The sequence below is a fragment of the Balaenoptera musculus genome, chromosome 3 (genome assembly GCF_009873245.2).
Source record: "Balaenoptera musculus isolate JJ_BM4_2016_0621 chromosome 3, mBalMus1.pri.v3, whole genome shotgun sequence".
Lineage (NCBI taxonomy): Eukaryota > Metazoa > Chordata > Mammalia > Artiodactyla > Balaenopteridae > Balaenoptera > Balaenoptera musculus.
The window spans coordinates 162,532,929-162,557,966 of NC_045787.1; the positions used below are offsets into that span (position 1 = coordinate 162,532,929).

The window sequence follows — 25,038 nt, forward strand, 5'->3', positions numbered from 1 at the left end:
GAAAGGCCAGCTCCAGGAGCATGGTGGCCCCGAGGTCCCGCAGTCTCTCTTCTTGGCATCAGCCTGGCATCCATGAGGGCCCCTTTGTGTCCCTCCCCCAGCTCTTCTTTGGACTCTGGCCTCTCTGTGCCTCAGTTTCTTCAACTGGAAAACAGAGGAGGAGGGTCCTGTTAGCTCAGAGGCTGGCCCTGGAGACTCAGCCCGACGAGGCAGCAAGCACAGGGTGGTCCCCCAACGTGGGTGCCCTGAGCTATCATTTCGGACGTGGCTCCTCCCCAGCCTAAATGCCAGACAAGGCAAGACTTCCTCCTTGCCCCTGGGATCAGCCAACCCGAGTACACAGGGGCCAGAGAGTTCAGACACTCAACCGGCAGGTTGTACCTCTATGCCACTTTCGAGTGTGTGTGTGTGTGTGTGTGTGTGTGTGTGTGTGTGTGCGCGCGCGCGCGCGCGCACACAAAGCGCCCCTGGGTCTGTGTTTTCACTGCACTTTCCTGTTGGCTTTCAGCTGCCCTGCCAGTTCCAGGGAGGGCCCTGGGCCAGTGGCTGCCCCCGCCTTTATAAAGCGCTGGCGGGCCTTGGGGAAGCCTGCACAGCTGCCCAGCCTGGAGACACAGAGAAGCCCTGCCCTATCTTCTGCTTCCCCTGCGGGCAGCTTAGACCATGGGAGGCCCCCACGGCGTTGCCTCATTCGTCTTTCACGGTGAGAATTTGGGGGCCCCGTGGGGTTGGGAGCAGGCAACAAGGGAGCCCCTGACAGCACCATGTGGAGCTCCGGCCCCCTTTTCCCCGGGGAGAAACGCAAAGTGCGGTTGGCAGCTCTGGGGCCAGCCTCGGAGGAAGCCACATGGTCAGGCGGGCGCTGAGGGCACATGGGCAGAGGGGCTGGTAGTGCCCAGCACCCCCAAGCCGTGGCAGGATCCCTCAGGGCGCTCTAAGAGCCTGCCCCCTCTCCCAGAGAAATCTCTGAGCTCTCTACTGGAGCCACTCTGGGGGCTGCTTCCAAAGCAGGGAAACAGGTTTGGGGAAGGAGAGGGGCAAAAAGCGAGTGCTGGGACTCCTGAAGACAGCCGGGCATAGGGGAGCGCTGGGGGGCTGGAGGGCTGGGGGGTTGGGGGTGGGACCTCCCCACTGAGGGCTTACCCCCAACCTGTCCCCCACTGTCTCAGTGGCAAGGGGCAGCCCCAGAGACCCTCATTCTGGCTCCCCCAGGCCCAGCTTGGACTCAGCTGCGGGTGGAAAGGACTTTGCCGGTGGAGGGTTTGAACTTGACTTTTGCTGCGACTTCCCCAGGGCCTCCCTTCCCGCCCCACCCAGGGTGGCTCTACCGGTTATCGGGGACAGTTGGTTGCCAGAGCAACCAAGCAACAAAGAGAATGAAGAAATGGCATTTGGGGTACCAACCAGAGCTTCCCCGGGCCACAGGGGCGGGCTTCCCCGTGCTGGTCCGGGATGGCAGGCGTGAGCCCAGTGGCTCCCAGACTGGGAAGCAAGAAACTGGAATCTGTGTGGGGCACACCTGATGGGGGGCAGTGTGTCACTGGAACCAGATCTCGCAGCCCCTGAGTCTCACTTTCCACATCTGTAAAATGGGGCAAGGCTGGTCTTCACTTTACAGGGCTGTGTTAAAGGTTAACTGAGTTTGTATGCAAACTATTCCTGGCTTGCAGAATTAAGTATTAAGTAAACGGTATTTATTATTATTATTATTATTATTATTATTATTATTATTATTTCACTGGCTGGTCTGGGGGGTAGACTGGGGGGTCCTTAGCAGGAGGAGCAAGGAGAGGATGACTGCCCCGTCCCCACCCCAGGAATCTTACGGCTCAGGGCTCGGCAACGGGAATGCAAACCAGATGTGACTGGGAGCAGATGACCAGCCGCCCCACTCCCAGCTCCTGTTTGGGCGACTTCCAAGGACCCAGATGGAGAAGTCCTGGCCCAAGAGCCTCCGTGGTGGGGGAGCAGTGCCCAGCCCAGCCGGGGCAGAGGTCACAGGGCACAAAACAACTGTCCCATCCCCCTGAAGCATCTGGGGACCTTGACCCCATCAATTCCACCTTTTCCAAGCTCCTCTGTTCACCAGCTTCTTCCTGAATCTTTTTCTGGGCTCCAAGCCTCAGTCTGTCCATCTGCAGAATGGACACAAACAGGGCAGTTGTGAATGTGAAAGTTGCTACTGGGGACTTTGGGAGCTGGGGACAAATCAGCCCAGGTCCCATCCTACCAGGGAAGGTTATTTTGTGGTGTGTCCTGCAAAGAGGAACTGAGCCCCAGCCGAGGGGGAAACTAGCCACGCCCGGTGACCGGAGAGGAGGACGAGAGAAATCCTCACACGAGGGAGGGGAAGGACATTCCAGCCTCAGTTTACCTTGGCTGGGAGTGCTTGTGGGAGGGACTCTTGCCCACCGCCAGCCTGAGGGGTATCAAGTTTGGACCTAGGGGCTGAGTGGTCAGGGGACCCTCCAGCCTGCACCCTTGACAGCTCCGCAAGCTTTTCTCATGATGATGGACCCCAGAATTCCCCTGGGAGCTCCCTCCAAAGGCAACGAGCTATGAGTCATCCCTTCCCTTGGCCCAGGAAGTGACTCATGCCTGCCCTCCCTCCCGGCCCCCATCCCTCCGCCCACCGCCCCTTTTGGGTCTCCCTGGATTGCTGGGGTCTGCGCTGCCTCCCTGGCATTCCCACGTGGGCAGGGACTGGACGCCTCCCCCCAAGCCCTCCCCATGCCCCCACCTGCTGCTGAGCTGCCCTCCCCGCCTCTCTCCCTTTCCCTCTGTTTCCATCCCACCCCCTTTCTAATTGTTTTTCTCTATCTCTCTCTCAATCTCCATATCTGTGTCTCTCTGTCCAATCTCTGCCATTTCTGTCTCTCTCTGAGTGTCCTGTTTCTCTGTCCCTCTCTCTCTATCACTGTCTTAACTTCTGTTTCTCTCCATCTGTCTCTCCTCATCTCTCTGTCTCTGTCTCCCTCTTTCTCCCTCTCTCTCATCTCTGTTTTCTCTCCATCTCTGTCTTCTTGTCTGTCTCTCTCTGGTGAACCGTGAGGAGATCCCCACCTCTGAAGCCCCTGATGACTTGAGGAGGCCTCGACAGTGGGGTGCCCCTGAGCAGCAGGTACAGCCGGGGCGGAGGTGCTCGTCCAGCACCGCCCCCAACGTGAGCCCACAACATCTTCCTGTGCACAGGGGAGGCTGGGGTGAAATGTCACCACTGGGTCTCAAGACAGCCATGAGGGCTGACAGATGTTGTGGGCGTGGTGTGCATGCACCTGTGTCCCCGAGGACGGGTGTGCGGGCTGGAAGATCTTAGATTCGGGGGTGGGGAGGATCTGAGAAAACACCCAGTCCTTTTCCTCCAACCCCCTCATTCTTACATAGAGAAACGTTGCACAGGGAACTCTACTCAATATTCTGTGATAACCTCTATGAGAAAAGAATCTGAAAAAGAATGAATACATGTGGGACTTCCCGGGCGGTCCAGTGGTTAAGATTCTGAGCTTCCACTTCAGGCGGCACGGGTTCGATCCCTGGTCGGGGGACTAAGATTGCACATTCCTCGCGGTGTGGCAAAAAAAAAAAAAAAAAAAAAAAAAAAAGAATGAATATATGTATATGTATAACTGAATCACTTTGCTGTACACCTGAAGTTAACACAACGTTGTAAATCAACTATAATCCCATATAATTTTTTTTTAAAAAAGAAAAGAAACGTTGATGACAGTAAACGCTTTGACACACCAGGTGATATTCGCAGGCTTATTTCTCACACTACTCTAGGAAATGGGTCCCGTCACCATCCCCATTCTACAAAAGGGGAAGCTGGGGCTCTGAGAGATGAGGTAACCTGACCACAGTCCAGAATTTGAACTGCGGCTGCCAGGCTCCAGTCTGTTTACTGAACTGCTGCCCACAGAGCCCACAGGTCCGCGGGAGCCAGGACCCCCTCGGTGCTTGGGCCCCTTCTCCATCCCTCAGTTTCTGAAACCCACCTCCAGGTGGCAGGTGGCAGACCCTCTGGCCATGGGTGTCCAGTCTCTGGGAGGTGCCACGTACTCACTCTCTCCTTGAGCAATGGGCAGAGCCCAAGCCTGGGACGGGCCAACAGCCCCCTTTCCACAGTTGCTTCTCTCTTAGCATTGCATCTGCCCTTCCCTGCTCTGGTGACCCCCTTGACCCTCCCCTTCTCTGTTCCAGTGCTGTGTGTCTTGCTGACTCTGTCGGAAGCTGGATCTCAGAACACCAGGGGTGAGTCTGCTGGGAGCAACTCAGTCCACAGCCGGAGCCTGGGGAAGGGGCCCTAGACCCTCACCCACCCCCTCAGCCCAAACAGGAGAGAGGCCTGTTGCAGGGGGAAGGCCAGGGTCATGCCTCCCCAGCACCCCCTCTTATGGAGATGATCCTGCCCCCCTCCCCAGCCCCTGACTCAGCCCTCACGTTCTGACCAAGGTCTCCATCCCCACAGACTGTGCTCCGTGGTGCCCTCTGAACTCCTCATGTGTCAATGGCACCGCCTGCCGCTGCACTCCGGGATTCAGTTCTTCATCTGGGGAGATCTTTACCAACTTCTTGGAGAGCTGTGATGGTACAGAGGCTTGGGGGTGATGGAGGGACATGCAGAGATTGTGGGGTACAGTCCAATGCCTGTGGGGGGACATGGGTGTTGGTTGGGGGCTTCAGCCTTTCTCCTCAGGACCATCATCAAGGACAGAAAAAAGAAAAAGGAAAAGCTATGAGAGAGATGGAGAGATGAGACATGAATAAACATGGCTTCCTGGAGAGAGAGGAGCTGTGTCTCCAGGAGTCTGGAGTCTGTGCCTCAGTTTGCCCTTTCGGGACTGAGGAGGGGGGTGCAGAGCTTCCACCCCCCCCCCACTTAAGCAGTTCCCACTGTGTCCCAATCTGAGGTGCCAGCCAGAGGGCCAAGAAGAGCAGAGCTGATAGACAAGCTTTAGGAATGGCTTGCTCCAGCCGCAGCCCAGCCTCAGCAGTATTGCCTGAGAGTCTAATTCTTTCTAAAAAGACACTGATTAACCATCAGGACCAGTGCTGGGGAGCCAGGTAGGGGATGGGGATCTCTGCCCTGACCAAACTCACGCCTTTGGGAGGTGACCCTTTGCCCTGCTGTGTTCCAGACATTAACGAGTGCGGACCACCCTTGACAGTGTCCTGTGGAAAATTAGCAGACTGCGAGAACACGGAAGGGGGCTACCACTGCATGTGCAGCCCAGGATATGAGCTTATTTCTGGGGCAACAACGTTCAAGAATGAGAGTGAGAACACGTGTCAAGGTAAGAATGACCCTGCATCTTCCACCTCTCCATCCATGAGGTTTGGGGTCACCCAAATACTGAGTCATTCCTGTAGCATCCAGGGGTCAGGGCTTTGGTTACAGGTGTAGCACCCAGGTCTGAGTTGGGAAAGTTGTACCTGTGCCTTTCCCACCTGCACAGAGAGGCAGGGCGGCATGAGCCAGGGACCCAAATCCTGGCTTTGCCACCTGATAGCTGTGTGTGTGACACTGGCCAGGATACTTATTCAGAAATCACTGTTAACATGTGAGATGTGATAATACTATTGTGAGTGTATGTTTTTGTTTATTTTTTAGAGTCTCTATCTTTTACAGATAAAAACAAAAGTAGCTTTGCCTTTTAGTAACTGTGTGATTTTAGGCAAGCTACTTCCCCTCTCTGTGCCTCAATTTACCCATCTGTAAAAAGGGGGTGACCAGTGGTGCTTATTACCTCATAGAATTGCCAGGAAGGTATAGGAGATCACAAAACACAAAACAGTGACGGCTGTTGGGTTTTTAAATTATAATGATTATGAGTTAATGCACCCTCTCCAGGATGGGCATCCCTGTGGTTCGTGCCCCACGGTGCGTGCTCAGGAGCAGCTGTCCCAGTCCATCCCCTTACCAGGGACCCAGGAGGAGCCTGGTCTCCACACATCACCAGGTCTTGCCCCCTTTCCAGAGGGGTCAGGCAGGCAGGGAAAGGGGCAGATGGGGCCAGCAGTGGACAGACAGGAGCCACGACTCCAGAGAGGGGTCCAGAGAGGGGGTTAGACACGAATACTGAGGATGGGGAGGGGAAGGTGGGAGGTGAGGAGGAGGCTGAGCCCAGGGTCCAGAGGACTCTGAGTAGGGTCCATAGGCCCACCCTGCTGCTACCTTGGTCCCAGCGCCTTCCCTCCTGCCCTGCAGAGGGAGGGCGGCAGAGCCTCCCTGGTGGGAGGGAAGAGAGGACCTGCATCTATGTGGAGGTGCTGCTGGTCCACAGGGGCCTCTGTGGGGGTACGCTATGCTTGAAACATGTGGCCTGGCCAGAGCCTTCATGTGAATTGGAAAAATGTCCCTCATCTCCAGGTGAATACGGTGTGTTTAGGGAATGGAGAGTGAGCTGGTTTTCCTCTCCCACTTGCCTCCTTGGCTGGACACCCTTGTGCAGTCAGCAACCTGCACAACTGCACGTGGTGGTCATGGAGCCCACTCAGTGTGCCTTGACTGGGGGTGCCACCCACCCACTGTTGTGAGCCCCTGCAGAGACACGGATGAACAAGAGTGAGGTGTGAGAGGGACCTCTACGGACCTCAAGGAGGGTGACTGCGAGAGAGCAGCCTGCTGGTTTGGACCAGAGCTTGCTGCCTGAAGACCTAGCTCTGTGACTGGCTCAGCTGGACTGTCTGTGCACCCCTTCCTCAGCATTCCAACCTTTGTCGCACCTGAGGATGTGTCCACGCATGTCCTGGCCGTGGGGTCTGCTATGGGCAGGAGACACAGGCTGCTCCCTGGGTTCCTCATCCCACTTTCTCCAGGCGTCAGAGGGCCGTCCTGTGCACCTACCTCATCTCCCAACCCTCTCTGAACCCCAAGGCTCAGAACCCTTTGCAGAGGGTCACTTCCAGATGTTTGGAACATCCCCCCGGCCACCTGGCATCTTATTTGCATGAAACAAAAGAGGCGCTGGCATTCAAGATACTCAATGAGGTCACAGCACCGTGTGTTCCGGCACAATATCTGCCCTCTTCGCCGCTGTTAGTGACTGCTGGGAGGAGACCTGCCCCGCTGGGGCCCTCTCAGACCCCCTGGGCCATGGTGGACCCTGGGACCCTGTCCAGAAATGCGGGAGGAGGGAGATTCAAGGACAGGCCCACCGTCCCTGGCCAGCCCTGCCCTGGCTCAGAAACCTGCCTGGAAAAGATGCTTCCTGGCACCCTGACCCCAATTCTCAGCCGCTCAGCTTCCGTCTATTTCCCCACACAAGGCTCCACCCTGACCCTCCCCAGTAATTCCAGTTCACGGACCTGAGGCAGCTCTGATGACTGGGGCCTGGGAGGACGTTGTGTCAGGGGTGGGCAGGGTGACATCGAGCCCCCAACACGCTGGAAGAATCAGATGAACAAAGAGGCTCCCATCTGGACCAGATGACAAGAGAGGTTGTCATCAGGGACCATTGCCCCTGGCCTGACGCTCTACTGAAGAGATCAACCCAGGCCCCACGATGACCCAGACCACTTGGGGACAGAAGATGGGAGGCTGAGCCCCACTCAGCAGGGTCCACGGGTCTACGTCCCTGGTGAGAGGCCAAGGGCCGAGATGACAGAAACACCTGCCACCCTTCATGCATGAGCGCCTGCTCCTTGCTCCAGCCACTCAGCCATTGCCCACTGCACGCCTTGCTCAGATGTGGATTCTCACCACTTCCTGCCAATCTAGGCGATGCCTTCGTGGGAATCAGAAAAAGGCACCTTCACAGGCCCAAGGCTGCCTGGCCAGACATCAGCCCCACTGTCCAGCACAGCCTGGTGCCCACTGCCCAGGTGGCCCTGGCCTTTCCGGCATCACCCTCATTTTCTGTGCCACTGCCCCAAAGCCTCGTCCTTGAGGGACGTGGCTCAGGGGTGGGTCGTGGTCCATCTCCATGCGGCTGGAGTCTCAGAGTGAGCGTGGATAGGAGAGTGCTGTCCCGCCAGGGTCACCAGGATCCAAGGAGAACTCAGCTGGCAGCACTCACTCTGGGGGAGTCAGGACAGAGTCCATCACCGGGAGCCAAGATGGGGCCTCCCTACTCAGGGAACACAGCATCTCTCCTGCACTCAGTTCCCAGGAAGGCACCCACCACAGCTGGGAGCTTCCCAGGGAGGCTGAGAGAGCCAGAGCCGGCAGACAGGGGAGGACTTGGGTCACTCCTGGCCCCATCTGGACAACAGAACAACTGGGCCGCCATGCTCACCCACAGGATGCCTCCATGTGAATTAGAAAAGACCCACTCACCGGGGAAGAGAGAGCGGGCCCTTCTGGATGCTTCTAGGCCAGGAAATGTGGCCAACCCCCCAGCCCAGAAGGCTGTCCACAGCTGCAGGCATCCATCATCCTCTCCTTCCCCTTGCAGATGTGGATGAATGTCAGCAGAAACCCAAAATCTGTAAAGGCCGCAGCATCTGCATCAACACCCAGGGCAGCTACACCTGTCAGTGCCCACCCGGCTTGGAGCTCAACCTGGAGGACCCAAGACTGTGCACAGGTAGGGGCCCTGGGAAGACAGTGTGAGGATGGCCTGGAGCTGGAGAAGGAGTCGAGGCGGTTCCTGGAGCCTGAAGAGGAGGGAGAAGAACCTCAGGTTCCTGCAATGCCAAGGGCCTGCCGGGGCCCTGCCCAAGGATTCGCCTCCCCGAAAGGTCCCACCACAGGCCAGGGAGGCGGCAGAGCCTTCTGGGCCTGGGGTTCCCTTGTGGAGTTCCCTGCCCCCGTGAACATCCCCCAGACCTCGCCCCTTCCTCATCTGTCACATTCGAGCAGAGGAAGCTGTCACTTCCTGTTCCCAGAGGGAGAACCTCAGTCCAGGGCTGGACTTCCAAACCCCATGACTCAGTCTCCCTCCTGGTTTTACCGCCTATAAAGTGGGGCCCCTGCCACGCCCATCTTGCAGGGAGGCTACCCAAAGCCTAAGCTTTGAGGGTGAAGTTGAAGGTCACCAGGTGATGGCACGTGCAATCACAGTGGGGTCCTTGGTGCTGGGCAGTGATAAGCGGGTACAGTGAGAAGTGGAAGTGGGGGCCGCCTGACCCTCTGGCTTTGTCCTCAGATGTGAATGAATGTACCTCGGGGAGAAACCCATGCCACAGCTCCAGCCACTGCTTCAACCTTGTGGGCACCTATAAGTGCCACTGCCGTCCAGGCTGGAAGCCAATTCCTGGGGCCGCCAGCGGCCCAAACAACACCGTCTGCGAAGGTTCAGAGCTCAGATGCTATGTTCTTGGAGACCCACACTCAAAACATCTGATCACATATTCAGTGGCACCCACACAAACCAAACAGAAAGAATGCTGGGGGAGCCCTGCTGTGCCAGGCATTAATTCCTTTGAGGCTAAATGTCAAAACATCTGGGGGTCCTGGAGAAGGAGCTGGGGTGCCAAGAGAAAAGCTCCCAGGGACTCCAGGCAGCAGCTAATTACTAACTGAGACGAAGATACTTCAGTATTTTCACAACCTGCCTATCTGTATGGGGCTCACCTGCTAATGTGTCAGAACTCTGCACACTTCCCATAAATAACCTCAGCGCCCACCGTTCGAGGATGTGCAGTCACCAGACGGCATCACCTCCGGGGGGTGGGAGGGGGCACTAATATGGGAAAAAGAGGGGCCTCATCAGGGCTGGGACAGAGCCAGACCCCCTTCTTCGTGTCCCCAGATACGGATGAGTGCAGCTCCGGGCAGCATCAGTGTCACAACTCCACCATCTGCGTCAACACCGTGGGTTCATACATGTGTCACTGCCGCCGAGGCTGGGTGCCCAAACCCGGATTCCAGGAGAAGCAAGTGGACACCATCTCCTGCGAAGGTACCTGTCCTGACCTGACCCCAGACCCCTCCTACAACAAGCACAGACACTCTCACACCTAATGAACTGCTGTCCTGTCCCCTGCAGAGATCTCCTTCCCCACCTGGACCGCACCCCCTGAAATCAAGAGCCAGGTGAGTGGCCCCAGCAGGGAGCAGGAGGCAGGAAATCCCTCCACCCAGCTCACTCTGTCCGCCCGTTTTCCCCAAGCTCCCCCATCCAGGATGAGGTTCTCTGACCCCTCTTCTGTCCCCTCTCTCCAGAGTCTCTCTGGCTTCTTTGAAAGAGTCCAGAAAATGAGCATAGACTTCAAGTCAGCCTTGACCCAGGAAACCATCCAGGTAAGGGCAGGCCCTGGGGGGAACCCCAGGACAGTGTGGGGTGGCTGGAGGATGCTTCCGTGTGAGTGGAGATGCCCAAGCAGGGGCCTCTGTGTCTGTATGCACAATATACACACACCATATATATACATTGTACAAACACAGACATACATATGCACTCCAAAAGGTACACACACATTTGAGAGGGATATAATGGCAATAGAATGAAGCAGTTGAGAATTTCACCTCTGGAGCCAGGCCTCAAGGTTCAAATACACCCCATCCTACCCGCTGCCACTTCCTGCTGTGTGACCTCAGGCAAGTGACTCCCCCTCTCTGGGCCTCAGTCTCCTCACTTCATAAATGGTGCCTGCTTCATACAGTTGGTGAAAAGGTTTAAATGAACTAATAGAAGTAAGGCTCAAAGAATAGTGTCTGGCACACAGTATAAGCAGTATACGTAAGTTTTGGCATATGTCCTTAGCCTGGTAGAAATATTGAGCCCCTAAAAAATAATAATAATAACTTTTAAAAAGAGAAATATGTGAGGAACTTCCCTGGTGGTCCAGTGGGTAGGACTCCACACTCCCAATGCAGGGGGCCTGGGTTCCCTGGTCGGGGAACCAGATCCCGCATGCATGCCGCAACTAGTAAGAGTCTTCATGCCCCAACTAAAGATGCCGCATGCCGCACAAAGATCCCACGTGCTGCAACCAAGACCCGGCGCAGCCAAAACAAATAAATAAATATTAAAAAAAAGAGAGAGAGAGAAACATGTGAGCCCCTTGTGTCATTTAAAATTTTCCAGTAGCTACACTTTTTTTTTTAAGAAATTCACGTTCTTTTATTTATTTATTTATCTATTTTTGGCTGTGTTGAGTCTTCGTTTCTGTGCGAGGGCTTTCTCTAGTTGCGGCGAGCGGGGGCCACTCTTCATCGCGGTGCGCGGGCCTCTCACTATCGCGGCCTCTCTTGTTGCGGAGCACAGGCTCCAGACGTGCAGGCTCAGCAATTGTGGCTCACGGGCCCAGTTGCTCCGTGGCATGTGGGATCTTCCCAGACCAGGGCTCGAACCCGTGTCCCCTGCATTGGCAGGCGGATTCTTAACCACTGCGCCACCAGGGAAGCCCCCAGTAGCTACACTTTTAAAATATAAAAGTAAAGAATAAATTTAAGAGTAAAAGTAAACAAGTGAAATTAATGTGAAAATTGCATATAACCCAGTAGATTCAAATTATTACCATTTCAACGTGGAGCCATATTTCAAGCGACACCTGTGGCTCGTGGCAACTGTTCTGGGGCAGTGCAGACTTAGAAAAGGGCCTGACATAAAGCCCGTGCCTGATAAATGTTAAGTGCTGTTGTTGTTATAATACGTGCACACAGGCATATACTCAGTCCCCTTACTTGTCTTCTGGCTACTGCAGTGTCTTGAAGATTCCCCTGTGTCTGTCCCCCAGGCAATCCAGGTGGTTCTCCAGTGTGTACCCCAGTTGTTGGGGCGGGGTGAGGGGAGGTGAGATCAGGGTCCTTCAGGCAGCCCCTGTGGTGCAATGACCCAGCAGCTGTCACCCAACACCCACAGTACCTCATCATGTCAGTGGATGACCTGTTGAAAACCCCAGGGGACCTGGAGGCCTTGGACCTGTCTTCCAGGCACCACACAGCCACCTACCTGTTCTCAGGCCTCGAACAAATCCTGAGGACCCTGGCCAAAGCCATGTCTGGAAGCTCCTTCATCTACCATTCGCCTGGGGACACAGGTGAGACCCTGTCCTGCCCCGCCCCAGCCCCGGGCCCCCCTCATACACCCAGAGCCCCTGATCACTGCCCCCTCTCCCCTCAGAGCTGTCCCTGATGGTCCAGGAGCAGGGGAGTGGAAACATCACCGTGGGCCAGAGCCATGCACGGATGCTGCTGGACTGGGCCGTGGCAGCTGGAGCCGAGCAGTCCGGTAATGGCAGGATCCGGAGTGGGCACCTGAGGGAGAGGGATGGAGAAGCTGGGATATGGCTAGGGGTGAGATTCAGAATATGCAGCAACTGAAAACTGACCCATGGGGAGGGACGCCAGGCATCACAGTGGACTTGGTGAGCCTGAATTAGACATCTTAGGAGGGAAGATGGGGCACAGAAGGAAGCAGAGCAGAGGGTAGCCAGCGTGTCTGTCCCCCAGGCCCCACCGTGGTAGGAATCCTCTCCAGCCCGAACATGCAGAAACTGCTGGCCAACGCCTCTTTGGACCTGGACTCGGAGAAGCAAACCGAGCTGGAAGAGATCTACGAAAGTCCCGTCCGCGGCGCCCAGCTCAGGCTTCTTTCAGCCGTCAACTTGGTCTTTCTGAGCAACACGAACACAGATAAACTCAACTCCAAGGTCACCTTCGCCTTCTCCCACCCTGTGAGTCCTTGGGTGGGGAGGGGGGATCAGCCCTACTGCTCACCCCATGGCCAAGGTCACCGTGGTCCCTCTGCAGCATTTGTTTCCCCACCTCCACCCACTCTGCTCCTTCCTTACAGGTATCTCAGGGCCTTTGCACTTGCTGTGCCCGCTGCCTGGGACACCTTTCCTCCACATGACTCAGTCCTTTACCTGTCTCCAGTCTTTGTTCAAATGTCACCTTCTTTTCTAGGCCTTCCCTGACTTGCTTATTTTAAATTACAATCTGTAATCACGCCCCACCTTTCCCCTTTGCTCTTTTCTTTCTTTCTTTTGCACTCAGCACCTTCTAACACACTGTCTAGTTTACTTATTGAATATTTATTAGGTTTATTATTTTCTGTCTGTCTCCCCCACCAGTATGTGAGTCCCAGAAGGACAGGGACTTGTGTCTGCCCTGTTTACTCCCGTGTCCCCTGGCCTGACACACACAGTAGGTGCTCAGTAGACAAATGCCAAATGAAAAACAGCCGTCTTTGGGTTCAACCCAAGCCCAGCACCCAAGAGTTGGTTCCAGGCTAACCTCTACCACCGCCCCTACCTGCTCACAGCGGGAGATGCCCGGGACACGGCAGGAGCTGATCTGTGCCTTCTGGAAGAGTGACAGCAACAGGAGAGGGTACTGGGCCACCTCGGGCTGCCAGACGCTGGGCAGCGGGAATGGCAGCACCACCTGCCAATGCAATCACCTGAGCAGCTTTGCCATCCTCATGGCCCACTACGATGTGGAGGTGAGCAGACCAGGGGCCATCCTCAAAAACCCACAGGTGGCACGGTTGGCTTCGGTGAGACAGGCAGCTGGTTCTTGGGGATACGGTCCACCTGGTTCTATATGGTTGCACAGCGCAGGTGGCCCTACACCACACCTCCCAGCCCCTTCCCTGGGACCCCCCCCCCAGGCCTCCACATGACCCAGCAACTAAACAGAGTGGCCTGGCACTGCAGGCTCTGCTCCGGCCAGTGCCCCTCTGACCGCTCACCCCTAACAAGTTGTTAAATATCCCTAAAAGCTCCTGAGGGAGCACCACTTTCTGTACGTGGCCTCAGAGGGATGCATAGGTACGCTGGGCCATGTGAATACCTGGAATGGGCCAGGCAGAGTAGGGGAGGCTGGTGGTCCAGGCCCAAGGCCCAGGAAGGACAAAAATGTGGGTTTTGAGGAGCTCATAGTTGTGGCCAGGTGTAGGAGGGGCAAGAGATGAGGGTCAGAGAGGTGGGCTCATCAGTGTTGGGAAAGAGGGTTGCAGCCATTGAGGCCTCACTGGGGACCTTCTCAGGAGAGCTGTCTGGGTGTGTAGTGGGGAAGCCCATCCGGAAGAACTAGGGATCCCTGCTGCACCCATGGGGGTGGGGGTGGCGGTATTTAGGATGAGACACAGCAGGTTTACTCAGATGTTGATGGCAGAGGAGGTGGGGGGGAGATGAGCCACCTCATCAGAGTCCTACAGGCCAGGTCCCAGGTGCGTGTTGGTGGTGGGGCCCACAAGGAGGGCAGGAAGGCCTCAGAGTGCTAATCGAGTCCCACCCACCCCGTCCTGCATCCAGGACTGGAAGCTGGCCCTGATCACCAAGGTGGGACTGGCTCTGTCGCTGGTCTGCCTGCTGCTGTGCATTCTCACCTTCCTGCTGGTGCGGCCGATCCAGGGCTCGCGCACCACGGTGCACCTGCACCTCTGCATCTGCCTCTTCGTGGGCTCTACCATCTTCCTGGTGGGCATCGAGAACGAAGGCGGCCAGGTGAGGCCCCGCCCCGTGGAAGGCCCCACTCTCGCCTGAGCGCTAGACCTACCTGCGAAGGCCTGGAGTGGAATAGCCCCGCCCACTCCCAGCTGGGTCCGGTGGTCGGGCCCGGGAAGCCCAGGGCCCCGCCCATTCGCCCGCTTTAACCTCGCACGTCCACGCCCTGACTCCGCCTGCCATCCGGCCTCGGGCCCGCCCATCGCTGACGTCACCCGCCCCTCTGTCCCTCCGCCCCGCCCCCGCCCCGCAGGTTGGGCTGCGCTGCCGCCTGGTGGCCGGGCTGCTGCACTACTGCTTCCTGGCCGCCTTCTGCTGGATGAGCCTCGAGGGCGTGGAGCTCTACTTCCTCGTGGTGCGCGTGTTCCAAGGCCAAGGCCTGAGAAAGCGCTGGCTGTGCCTGATCGGCTACGGCGTGCCGCTGTTCATCGTGGCCGTCTCGGCAGCCATCAAGATCCAGGGCTACGGCCGCCCCCAATAGTGAGTGCGAGGTGGTGGGAGAGGGCCAGGGCGTGGAGGCTGCACCCAAACACAGTGCCCCTGCTCCCCTCTGGGTTTCCTGGGTGCTGACCAGACCCCTCCCTTCTCGCCCAGCTGCTGGTTGGACCACGCCAACGGCTTCCTCTGGAGCTTCCTGGGACCTGTGACCTTCATCGTTTCGGTAACTGCCTCACTCCCCACCCCACCCCACACCTGTGGAAACCTGAGGTGCTTGGCTCCACAGAGCCGGCTACACCGGCTTTCTCCCTGTGAGTTCCAAGGACACCCCCTAATCCGAATTCTGTGCTCCCCACCCAGTGCAATGCTGTCATCTTCGTGATTACTGTCTGGAAGCTCACTCAGAAGTTTTCTGAAATCAACCCAGACATAAAGAAACTAAAGAAGGCCAGGTGAGAGCAGGGGCAGGGAGGGGGCCTGGCAGGAGTGGGTGTGTGAGGTGAGGACCTTACGCGGCAACTGCCCACCTCCCCACAGGGTGCTGACTGTCACCGCCATCGCCCAGCTCTTTGTGTTGGGCTGCACCTGGGTCTTCGGCCTGTTCCTCTTCGACCACAGTAGCTGGGTGCTGTGCTACACCTTCAGCATCCTCAACTGCCTGCAAGGCCTCTTCCTCTTTGTGCTGTACTGCCTCCTCAACAAGAAGGTGGGCTGCAGGCAGGGCTGCGGGCTGGGACCCTAGTCCGGGGGCCCCCTCCTCCCCTGACCTGGCGCCCTGTGCCCCACAGGTGAGGGAAGAGTACCGGAGGTGGGCCTGCATGGTCACCAGGAACAAGTACTCCGAGTTCGCCACATCCACCTCTGGGTCTGGCTCCAGCCACAGTCAGACTCAGGTAAGGGCTGAGCCTGGAGCGGGGGGTGCAGGCCATAAAGCAGCTGGGCCTGGGATCAGTTCTCACGGGGCTCCTTTCTCTCCAGGCCCTCAGGCCCTCAGAGTCTGGCATGTGAAGGCGCGGTTCTGGCCGGGCCAGCGGCTCCCGTGGCCTCAGTAGCTTCTGCACATGCTGAAGACCTCCTCTCCTCTCCCACTGCTCTGCTCCCTCCTGCCTTGGTCCCCATACGCACCATGGAGAGAAGGGTGACACCTGCCATCTGGCACCGAACTCCAGAATACCCAGCAAGGGTGGAGAGTCGGACCTACTGGGCCTGCTTCTGGCTGCCTCTCAGCTCCACCCCAGCCAGGACCCAGGGTAGGGGCAGAAGCTGGCCCAGGACTGCAGCCCCTTGCCCTGGTACACAAGGCCCAGACAGACTGAGGGCTCCTGTGCCCAGCCTGGCCCGCCCCCCTCATCTGTCTTTGCTACAGAACAAGAGGCCAGGGTGCTGGGACTCAGCACCGGTTAAGCTAAGACTGAGGTCAGGGGTGGGAGGAGGGCAGGGCCGAAGGCTCATGGTACAGAGGCCCATCTGCCCCCAGGGCAGAGGGTTCTCACTGATGTGAAGGCTGTGGATATTGTGTAATGTTTTGTATCTGTATAAACCTTTCAGTGTTGACACTTAAAATTAAATATCACATTGACATAGAAAGTGGCATTTCTTCCTGGCTAAGGACTCGGAGACCAGGCCCATGGTGTCCACGAAATGCCGAGAGCTGACAGAAACAGACATGGTGGGAGCCAGGCTTCCATAATAAAAATTTATTCTTACACAAATCTACAGCTTTTAAACAGTAAAAAGAAAGGCCCACTGTCACCTAGGAAGAGAACTTGAAGCAACACGTGGGAAGCAGGGAGGCTCCGGGACATCCGGGCACGTGGTTACCGGCTCTGCTCAACTGTAAGACACATACAGGGAAGGCCAGTGAGGAGGGGGCAGGGGGAAGAAAGGGCCCCACCACCGTGGCCCCCCAGCCCTGTCTGAGCCACTTACTGTATGTGGAGATGTCTATTTCTTCTGGAAGCTCTGCCACATTCACTTCAAACCGGTCCTGGACATCATTGAGAATTTTGGCATCATTCTCATCAGACACGAATGTAATGGCCAGGCCTTTGGTACCAAAGCGACCCGCACGGGCCACCTGCAGGGAGACCGGAGCAGGGGTCAGGCCACAGGACGCAAGCTGGGGATCTGAGAACAAGCAGGGAGAGGTCCTCATCCAACACCAATCCTGGGAAGGGGGCACCAGGGAGGGGACACCTCTGGGGGGCCACTCACGCGGTGGAGGTAGGTGTCTGAGTCCTCGGGCATGTCATAATTGAAGACAATGTTGACACGCTCAATGTCCATTCCTCGGCCAAACAGATTGGTGGCCACCAGGATCCGCCGCTGGAAGTCCTTAAACTGCTGATAACGTGACAGGCTGGGCGCAGGAGGAACAAGGGGCGGCCATCAGAGACAGGGATCCTGGGCGGTGTTCCCCTCCAAGGGGCCTGCCTGGGGCTTTGAGGGCGGCGTGCACTCACCGCTCCTCCTGGGCCATGCCCCTGTGGATGGCAATGGCTGGGAAGTTCTGCTCCACAAGGAGCTGGGCCAAGGCCATGCAGCGCTGCACCGACTTCACAAATATCACCACCTGTGAGGGAGGGAGCGGCAGTCAAGGCCAGAATCCCTCCCAAAGGCTTAGAGCCCCAGGACAGGCCACAGGAGTGCGGAAGCATCACCTGGTTAAACTCCAGCACATCCAGGAGGTCAAAGAGCTTGCGGTTCTTCTCACTGTCCTTAAGTTTGACGTAGTACTGCTGCAGCCCATGCAGCGTGAGCTTGGTCTCGTCGTCCACAAACACCTCCATGGGCTGCGCCGGAAGGAGAGGAGGAAGGGGCAGGCAGGGCTTACTTCTGGGCATCCTGCCTGCCGAGAACCTTCCAGGAGCGACTCCTTTGCTGTAATGCTTCCAGAGAGCCTGCTGTACCCCAGTAAATACTTCTCTCTCAGCAGCTGCATCTAGGGTCTGGTCTGGCTCTAGTGTAGACCAAGCTCTCAGCTCCCAGTGTGACAAGCGAGGAAGAGAGCTCTGCTGGCCTCCCAGCATTCGTGTGCCATGAGGGCAGTGTGGGAGTGGGGGAGCAGCAAGGACTCTAGGAGGCCAAAACTACTGCACCGAGGTCTTGGCCTCTACTCACGTCTTGCATGAACTTCCTACAGACGGGCCGGATCTCCTTGCTCAGGGTGGCGCTGAACATCATGCACTGCTTCTCGTGGGGTGTCAGGCGGAAGATCTCCTGCACGTCCCGCCGCATGTCTGGGTGGGGAGGGCAAGAAACAGGTGGACGTGAGCGCCTGCCAGACCACGACCCCCACCCGAGACCAGATCCAGCCCCTCCCAACCTGTGCCAGGGAGCCGTTGGCACCATGACGAGGGCGGTGTGAGCGAGGACTGGCTGGAGGGGAGAGTCCCAGGTGCCTGAAGGCCCGGACTCGGGGTGAGCACAGGCGCGGGAGGAGCGGCAATCCACTTACACGCTGCCAGAGCGGAGCAGCCGTGCCAGCGCGCCTCGAGCCACGCTTCAGGGAGGGGAGCCTGAGGCAGAGACAGCCGCTGGGGTGAGAGCTGCAGCCGCCTCCCAGGACACAAGCCCCATCTCCCACCGGCCCTGTCAGGGCTCACTGAGGGCAGGCAGGGGCCTAGAACTAACCCAGCAGGCAGCGAGGCCACGGTACTCTGAGGGCTAACGGGGACGTGTGCCTGGATACGGCTCACGTGGGGCGCCATGGTCCCACTCAAGCTTAAGCTCAGAAGAAGCAGGTCACTCTGCCAACACCAGAACTCTCCCTAAAATTGCTTACAGGAGACCTGAGTGCTGGCCACCCACGGGACCCCACTTCGGGGAAACCTCCGGCCTGCCCTGTCAGGGCCCGCCTAGCTCTGACGTCTGGGGGGCTGCGAGGGCGAGGAGGGTGCGGCTGCGTGGGCCTCCACAGCCCCCAGGCCCAGCGAGGACACTCACCCAACTGCTCCAGCATCTTGTCACACTCGTCCAACACGAAGTGCTTCACGTTCTTCAGGTTGAGGCTCCTGTTCCGCACAAGTGCCAGGATCCGGCCCGGTGTCCCCACCACGACATGGGGACAGTTCTTCTTCAACACCTCCTCATCCTTCTTGATGGAGAGGCCCCCGAAGAACACAGACACCTGTGCAGGTGGAAAGGTGCTTTCAACCATCTGGCGGCCGAAAGCTCACACCCCACCCTGTGCCTACGGTCGCTCAGCTAACGGCCCCGCCAGCGGCCCCCCAGCACCCCAGGCCTGGTGCCTGGAGCCAGTGGAGGCCTGAGAGTCTGGCCCCAGCTTCACCGAAAAGCAGCCCCAGGGCTGGGACCGGCACAGGCCTCTGGGGGCCATGCATAATTCATCAAGCTTTTAAGGAGCATAAACCACCACAAACCTCAAAGGCAGCCACTGCAGCCAAGCTTGGTTAATGCTGGCTGGGCTAGAGCTGAGGCCAGCAAGGCTGCAGAGGACCACATGGCACCCAACCTGGCCTGAGGGGGCTCACCTTGACGCTGGGCATGTATTTGGAGAAGCGCTCATACTCCTTGCTGATCTGGAAGGCCAGCTCTCGAGTGTGGCACATAACCAGGACCGTCACCTGTGGGGCCGGTCGGGGAGAGACACTCAAGACAGTCCCCTAAGTCCTCCCCCGGCCAGAGCCCACGCCGGTGCTCACCCCTTGGCGGCCCCCACCCCTCGGGCCATTGGAAGGCCCAGTCCAGATGCCTCCATCTTCTCAACGCCCGTCACCTGGTGCTCATTCCCTGTGTCTTCTCACAGCTCCTCAGCTGTGTCTCCCTACGCCAGGTCCTGCACTGAGGCCTCAGTAAGGGTTAGACCCAGCCTAGCTGGCGACGCGCCCCACGCTAACAGCTTCCTGAGCCTGCCCTCGGGCCGGCCTGTGGCCACCGGGGGGAGGCTGCCCCTGCCTCCTGGCCCACAACACCAAGCACTGAGCCCACACCATGGCCTCGAACGAAATCCTCCTCTCCTTGACCATGCACCCTAAGGTCGGTAACAAGGGCTCGCGCACCCACACACAGCCCGAGGATGTGTGCCCCAGCATGTCAAGAATGAACACCAGCATGCACCTCAACTATCCCCCAAAACAGGGGACTACAATGTTCACGACAGGAGAAGTACAGCTATGGCCTATCAGCAATAACAACAGGAACAAAACCGTGTTCAGTGTAATCCCACCTTCGTAAGTGTGCACGATCTAGAAAAGCACATATGGAAATAACAGCCATCTTGCTGGATGGTCAAATTGTGGGCACTTTTCAGTTTTTTCTCTTGGCTTGTCGTTTCTGGGGCGATTTTGTTACAACTAAGTACTGTGTTTAATTTTAAAAATCCAGAAAGAGGATGCGGGAACAGGGATTTTTAAAAAGAGGAGCCATGACTCCTGCTGCCTCGGGTAGCTTGGGCCTAGGAAGGAGGGTGCCCACCCACCTGTCCGTTGACGGGCTCAATCTGCTGCAGGGTGGCCAACACAAAAACCGCTGTCTTGCCCATCCCTGACTTGGCCTGGCACAGGATGTCCATGCCCAGGATGGCTTGTGGAATACACTCGTGCTGGACTGAGGGGGAGAGAGCACATGAGCTATCAGAAACCGGATGTTCCCTCTGCGCAGGCCCCTCACCGGCTGGCTGAGGGGACCACACTGAGGCGGTCAGAGGCGGCCTCGGCGGGAAGGACCAGGGAGGCATACCCTCGGATGGATGCTCGAAGCCACAGTCCACTATGGCCCTCAGGAGCTCAGGCTTCAGCAGAAAGTCCCGGAAGCCAGAGCTGTGGATGGAAACGTAGGAACCCTTGACATCTTTCTTGGGGGCAGCTGGAGTGCTCTCCGGAGGAGCCTGGGGCTCTTCATCTTCCTCGTAATCCAGAAGCTCGTTTTCCACATCCTGTTCCGCCATGGTGCTGAGAAACAGAGGAGGGAGGGAAGGGCTGAGGGAAGCAACTAAGGTGACCGATGCGTGCAGGTAAACCCACCCAGCATGGGAGAAGAGGGAGATGGCTGCACAGAGGCCGCAGGCTGTTGACACAGTTCCCAGAGGGGCGAGGTGCTGGCGTCAGCTCTTGCGAGCTGGCACAGAAAGCCACCCAGCCACTGAAGTCAAGACCGGACATCGTCCTCCGATCCCTCTTTAGCTCACCCCCGACACTGACTCCAAGAGCAGGTCTCACCACTCCATCTGCGCAGCACCTCCCAGCTTCTGCCTGTTGTGGCCACATCTCCACCACGCCCCGCCAAGCCACCTCACCTGTCCCTGCACCCTGCCAGCCACGCCCACATGTGCACCCACACCCTCCACCTCCAAGGGCTTCCCACTGCTCTAAGCGAAACCCCAATTCCTCTCCACTCGCAACCCTCCCCACTGGCCCCTGCCCACCTCATTCCACACCACCCCTTTCAAACCACCCCCAGCCTTATTTGGCTGCTGATACTCATCGAGCCCCTACTCCAGCTCGGGCCGCCCACCCCCACCCCTGGAAACGCACTGCTGCACTGCTTCCAAGTCCCTGCACAAATGCCTCCTTCTCAGCATCAAGGTCAAGGTCTCAGCTCTAATGAATGGCCTCAGACCAGCTAGCTTCAAGGAGTCCCCTCCCCTTCACTCCCCAAGGACCCACCCAGCCTACACCGGGCAGGACCCCCCCACACCCCGCTTTCCCACTCCCGACCTGGATATGTGGCTGCCAGGATGCTGGAGAGACAGGAGTTTGTGAGGAAGCAGTGTCTGCCCAGGCCCAGCTACTCCTGCTATTTGTGGTCTGCACAGGGGAACAATTAAGTGCTCTCATGAAAAGACCTCCCATTGGGCCCAGAGCCAATAAGAATACAGCTGAGGTGGTAAATGGAATTAATACAAAGCACGCTCACCTCCTGGCTTCGTTTAATCCAATACATACAGAGCGCCTACTGGGTGCAGGCTGCAAGGGACCCAAACATGAGAATACTGTCTTTTGTCCTCCCTGCTGCAACCCAGCCTCCAGACTAGGGGGTGGAAGTACTAAAGCAGTCCCTCTTCTTCCTGAGCTGGATGCTGAGGGTCCCGGGCCCAATTTCTGGCCCTTCTGCCACTCATTCTCTGTGACCATCAGCCCCAGGGCTTTAACCACCTCTGTGCAGCCTCCCAAGCTGTGCCTCTATGGAGACACAGACTCCATACTCAGTTACCTAGCTGCCTCCTTCACCTCTCCCCCTGGAAATGGAGGCCTGTTTCCCCCGTCTCAAAAAAGGCAATTCCATTCTCTAAACTGTTCTGTCTTTTCTCTCTCTTTCCCTGTTCTATCAGCCAACGAATCCCGCCAGGTCAATCAGGCCACTTCTCACGCCGGCCACCTTGCCAGTCTCAGGCTGCCATCTTTCTTTTTAGATTAGAATGGCTTTATGGAGATATTCACATGCCATACAAGGCACCAATTAAAAGGTACAATTCAGTGGTTTCTTGTACAGTCATATATATGCGCCATCACTGCCACTATCAGCTTTAGCACACATTTCCTCAAAAAGACTACATCCTTTAGCTACCATCCTATGCCACCAACTCCCTTTGGCAACCACTAATCTATCGTCTTTTTATGAATTTGCCTATTTTGGACATTTCATATAATGGAATTATACAACACGTGATAGTTTGACTTCTTTCACTCACATGCTTTCAAGGTTCGTCTACATTGTAGCCGTGTATCAGTACATAATTCCTTTTCGTGGTTGAATAATATTCCTTTGTACTGCGATACCACAGTTATTTTATCCACTGTCAGCTGACGGACATTTGGGCACCATCATCTCTTGCCTGGATTATGCCAATAGCCTCCTTGTTGGTCTCCCTGCTTTCCATCCCCGACTCCCCCTTCCATGCCCCTCAGCAGCTGGAGGGAGCCTATAAAAGCTAAGTCAGAGAATGTCATTCCTCTGCTCAAAACCCTCTACAGGTTCACCCTGTGTTCAGAATAAAACAGTCCTCACCACGGCCTAGCAAGCCCCACACAACCTGACTCCCTTTACACTCAGACCTTATCTCCCCCATCACCCTCACTCACTGGCCTTGCTGCTGCGCCTCAAACATGCCTCAGCGCCTTTGCACTTGCTGTTCCCACTTCTTTCAGACCTCTGTTTCTCCAAAAAGGCATTTCCCGTTGGCCCAACTGAAAATGAACCCCCTCCAGTCATGCCAGCCCAGCATCTAGTACAGGGCCTGACATACATGCGTAAGCACTCAACAGCAATGGCTGAATGAATGGAATTAGAATCAGGGCCTCAAAGCAGAGTTTAGAGGCTAAAGTTAAGCATGTATCCTTGTCTGATTCTTGAAAGAAGCAATCTGATACCAACACTGGCAAAGACACGAAGGAGTCAGTCCCCGGGCATCAGAGAGAAGAACAGGAGCCAGCAAAGGCCAGTCCAGAAACCACCAGACCCTTTCAGGGAATGGAAAGGACTGGCTGCTTGAAGTAGAGGCAGAAGACAGAGCTGGAAGAGCTGGTCAAGCCCAGGGCACTCATACTTAATTTACTAAGCAATAAAGAATCGCTGATTAAGTTTTTGAGTTGTGACTCAATCAGGATTTGCCCAAGAGCAAGTTACTCCAGAGAAGATGGAATGGGGTAAGAGACCAGCAGCAAGGAAAACCAGACACCAAATTAACTACAGTGGGGGCATTGTTAAGGAAGAAGATGGTGGAACACCCTACAGGGTGGGACCACCCCCTGGGAGAACCTCGGACAGAAAAGAGCCAGAGTCATCTACTCTGGGCTTCAAACCTGGGAGTAGATAGTGTATTAAAAAAAAAAAAAATTAGGAATTGAAAGTCTTTTTGTTTTGATGGGGAAACAAATTTGGGGACAGACTAAGTTTGATATACAAAATTTTCTAGACTAAGTGACTAGACAGGATCTAAAGCGCAAAACAAATTAGATCAGGAAAGGATTTGGCGGTGTTTGTTCCACCCAGAGAGGGTGGCCGAGACAGCTGAGGCCCCAAGAGCTGATGAACTTGAAAGCTGACACCAGAATAAGTAACAACTCTGACTCGAACGCGTACCCTTTCACCCTGAAGTGTCCCCAGAGAGAATTTCTACCTAAGAGTTTGTTCCTTATTGAATATCTTTATTGCCCGAAATCTCTGGAACCACGAATCCTAAACGCAAGAGTGGGGGAGGAGAGAGTCTCTCGAACTCGGGGAAGACCGTCAGGTCTACAAGCTCCGGCTTCTCCCACCGCGGCGCCACACCCCGGCGTCGCCCCCTGACGCCCTCCCCGAATCGCCTCGGGCCTCCTCGAACAGGCAGGCCTCCCAGAACCGGGTTCAGCCTGCGGGCGGCCATGACAGGCCCTGCCAGAAGCGGTCTCCGCACACCGCGCGCCAAAGGCCGGCCCGCCCCTTGCGCGTGCGTCCCAGCGCCCAACGGCCGCCAACGCGCGCGCCGGACACCACAACCGCCCCGCCTCCCCTCGTCTCGCACCCAGTCTTCGTTCTTCCCTCAACCCCTGGCGTCTCCCATCGCCCGCTCGCCTGCAGGTCCGACGTCTCCACACCGCGGCCCCGCGCGTGAGCCCGCCGCTCACCTGATTCCTCGTTCGCCTCCGCGTGCTGTGAGGAGCGCCAACCGACTCCTGTTACCGGTCGCGCGCCCCGACACGAGCTATCGCGCTTCCTGTCTCGTGCGTCCGACTGCAGCTCGGCTCACTGGACCGCTCGCATTTCATTCAAAAGAGGCGGAAGCGATGATTGGATTCTGCGAGAGGCGTCTGGAAGCTATTGGTGGAGAATGGAAAGAGGGCGTGCCTCATGCCTCGGATTCATTGGTCAACCTAAAAGTTGGAGCCCGAGTGGGCTGACTGAGGCGGGCGTCTGCTAGCGTGCTGTCATGTGATCGGGGTTGTGAGCTCGGTGGGTGCCGCCATATTTGGTACGGGCAACTGAAGCCTGGATATGGGCCCGGGGTGAGCGTCTCGCCCTTATGAAATATGGCCTCTACGCTGGGCTCAGAACTCAGTTTTCAAAGTGGATGTCCATCTGCGAACTCCTGGTCCTGCAGAGTGGAGGCTCTGAAAGGGTTCTGAGAAAGCTTGGGAGCTTGGAATGACTCCAGCGTGGAGAGGACATTTAGCACCAGCAGTGGGAAAGGGGCCCCTCAGGGCGTGGGAGTGAGAGAAATGGTCCTAGGCCACAATTCCCGTTTGCTGAGAGTCATTTCCTGGGTCAGACACTGTGCCAGTGACAATGCAGGTTCAGGCCAAAAAACCAAAACCAGATGTT

The 25,038-nt window shown here is 56.9% G+C and overlaps 2 protein-coding genes across 7 annotated transcripts; one reads left to right on the top strand and one right to left on the bottom strand.

Annotated features, from left to right (window-relative positions):
- Positions 1-202: 202 nt before the first annotated feature.
- On the top strand, positions 203-16,368 carry ADGRE5 (adhesion G protein-coupled receptor E5). 5 transcript variants are annotated; one of them, XM_036848882.1, is made up of 22 exons: positions 204-374; positions 509-703; positions 3,056-3,121; positions 4,201-4,251; positions 4,469-4,588; positions 5,139-5,294; positions 8,397-8,528; positions 9,090-9,236; positions 9,696-9,845; positions 9,933-9,979; positions 10,109-10,186; positions 11,751-11,928; positions 12,012-12,119; positions 12,341-12,564; positions 13,155-13,334; positions 14,149-14,340; positions 14,594-14,820; positions 14,935-15,001; positions 15,139-15,230; positions 15,316-15,484; positions 15,567-15,671; positions 15,757-16,368. In XM_036848882.1, the coding sequence occupies exons 6-22, from the start codon at positions 5,222-5,224 to the stop codon at positions 15,784-15,786; spliced, it is 2,199 nt and encodes a 732-aa protein (XP_036704777.1). In that variant the 5' UTR covers positions 204-374; positions 509-703; positions 3,056-3,121; positions 4,201-4,251; positions 4,469-4,588; positions 5,139-5,221; the 3' UTR covers positions 15,787-16,368. The 5 variants fall into 5 exon arrangements, with proteins under 5 accessions (XP_036704773.1, XP_036704777.1, XP_036704775.1 ...); XM_036848878.1 differs by lacking the exon at positions 3,056-3,121 and having other exon boundaries at positions 203-374; XM_036848880.1 differs by lacking the exons at positions 3,056-3,121; positions 9,090-9,236 and having other exon boundaries at positions 205-374.
- Positions 16,369-16,460: 92 nt separating this feature from the next.
- Positions 16,461-24,486, bottom strand: DDX39A (DExD-box helicase 39A). 2 transcript variants are annotated; one of them, XM_036848324.1, is made up of 11 exons: positions 24,345-24,486; positions 20,479-20,690; positions 20,219-20,346; positions 19,272-19,364; positions 18,724-18,907; positions 17,899-18,017; positions 17,439-17,570; positions 17,241-17,350; positions 16,993-17,137; positions 16,708-16,855; positions 16,461-16,612 (listed from the first exon to the last, which is right to left on the bottom strand). In XM_036848324.1, the coding sequence occupies exons 2-11, from the start codon at positions 20,684-20,686 to the stop codon at positions 16,596-16,598; spliced, it is 1,284 nt and encodes a 427-aa protein (XP_036704219.1). In that variant the 5' UTR covers positions 20,687-20,690; positions 24,345-24,486; the 3' UTR covers positions 16,461-16,595. The 2 variants fall into 2 exon arrangements, with proteins under 2 accessions (XP_036704219.1, XP_036704220.1); XM_036848325.1 differs by lacking the exon at positions 24,345-24,486 and adding an exon at positions 23,893-24,211.
- Between the last annotated feature and the right edge of the window lie 552 nt (positions 24,487-25,038).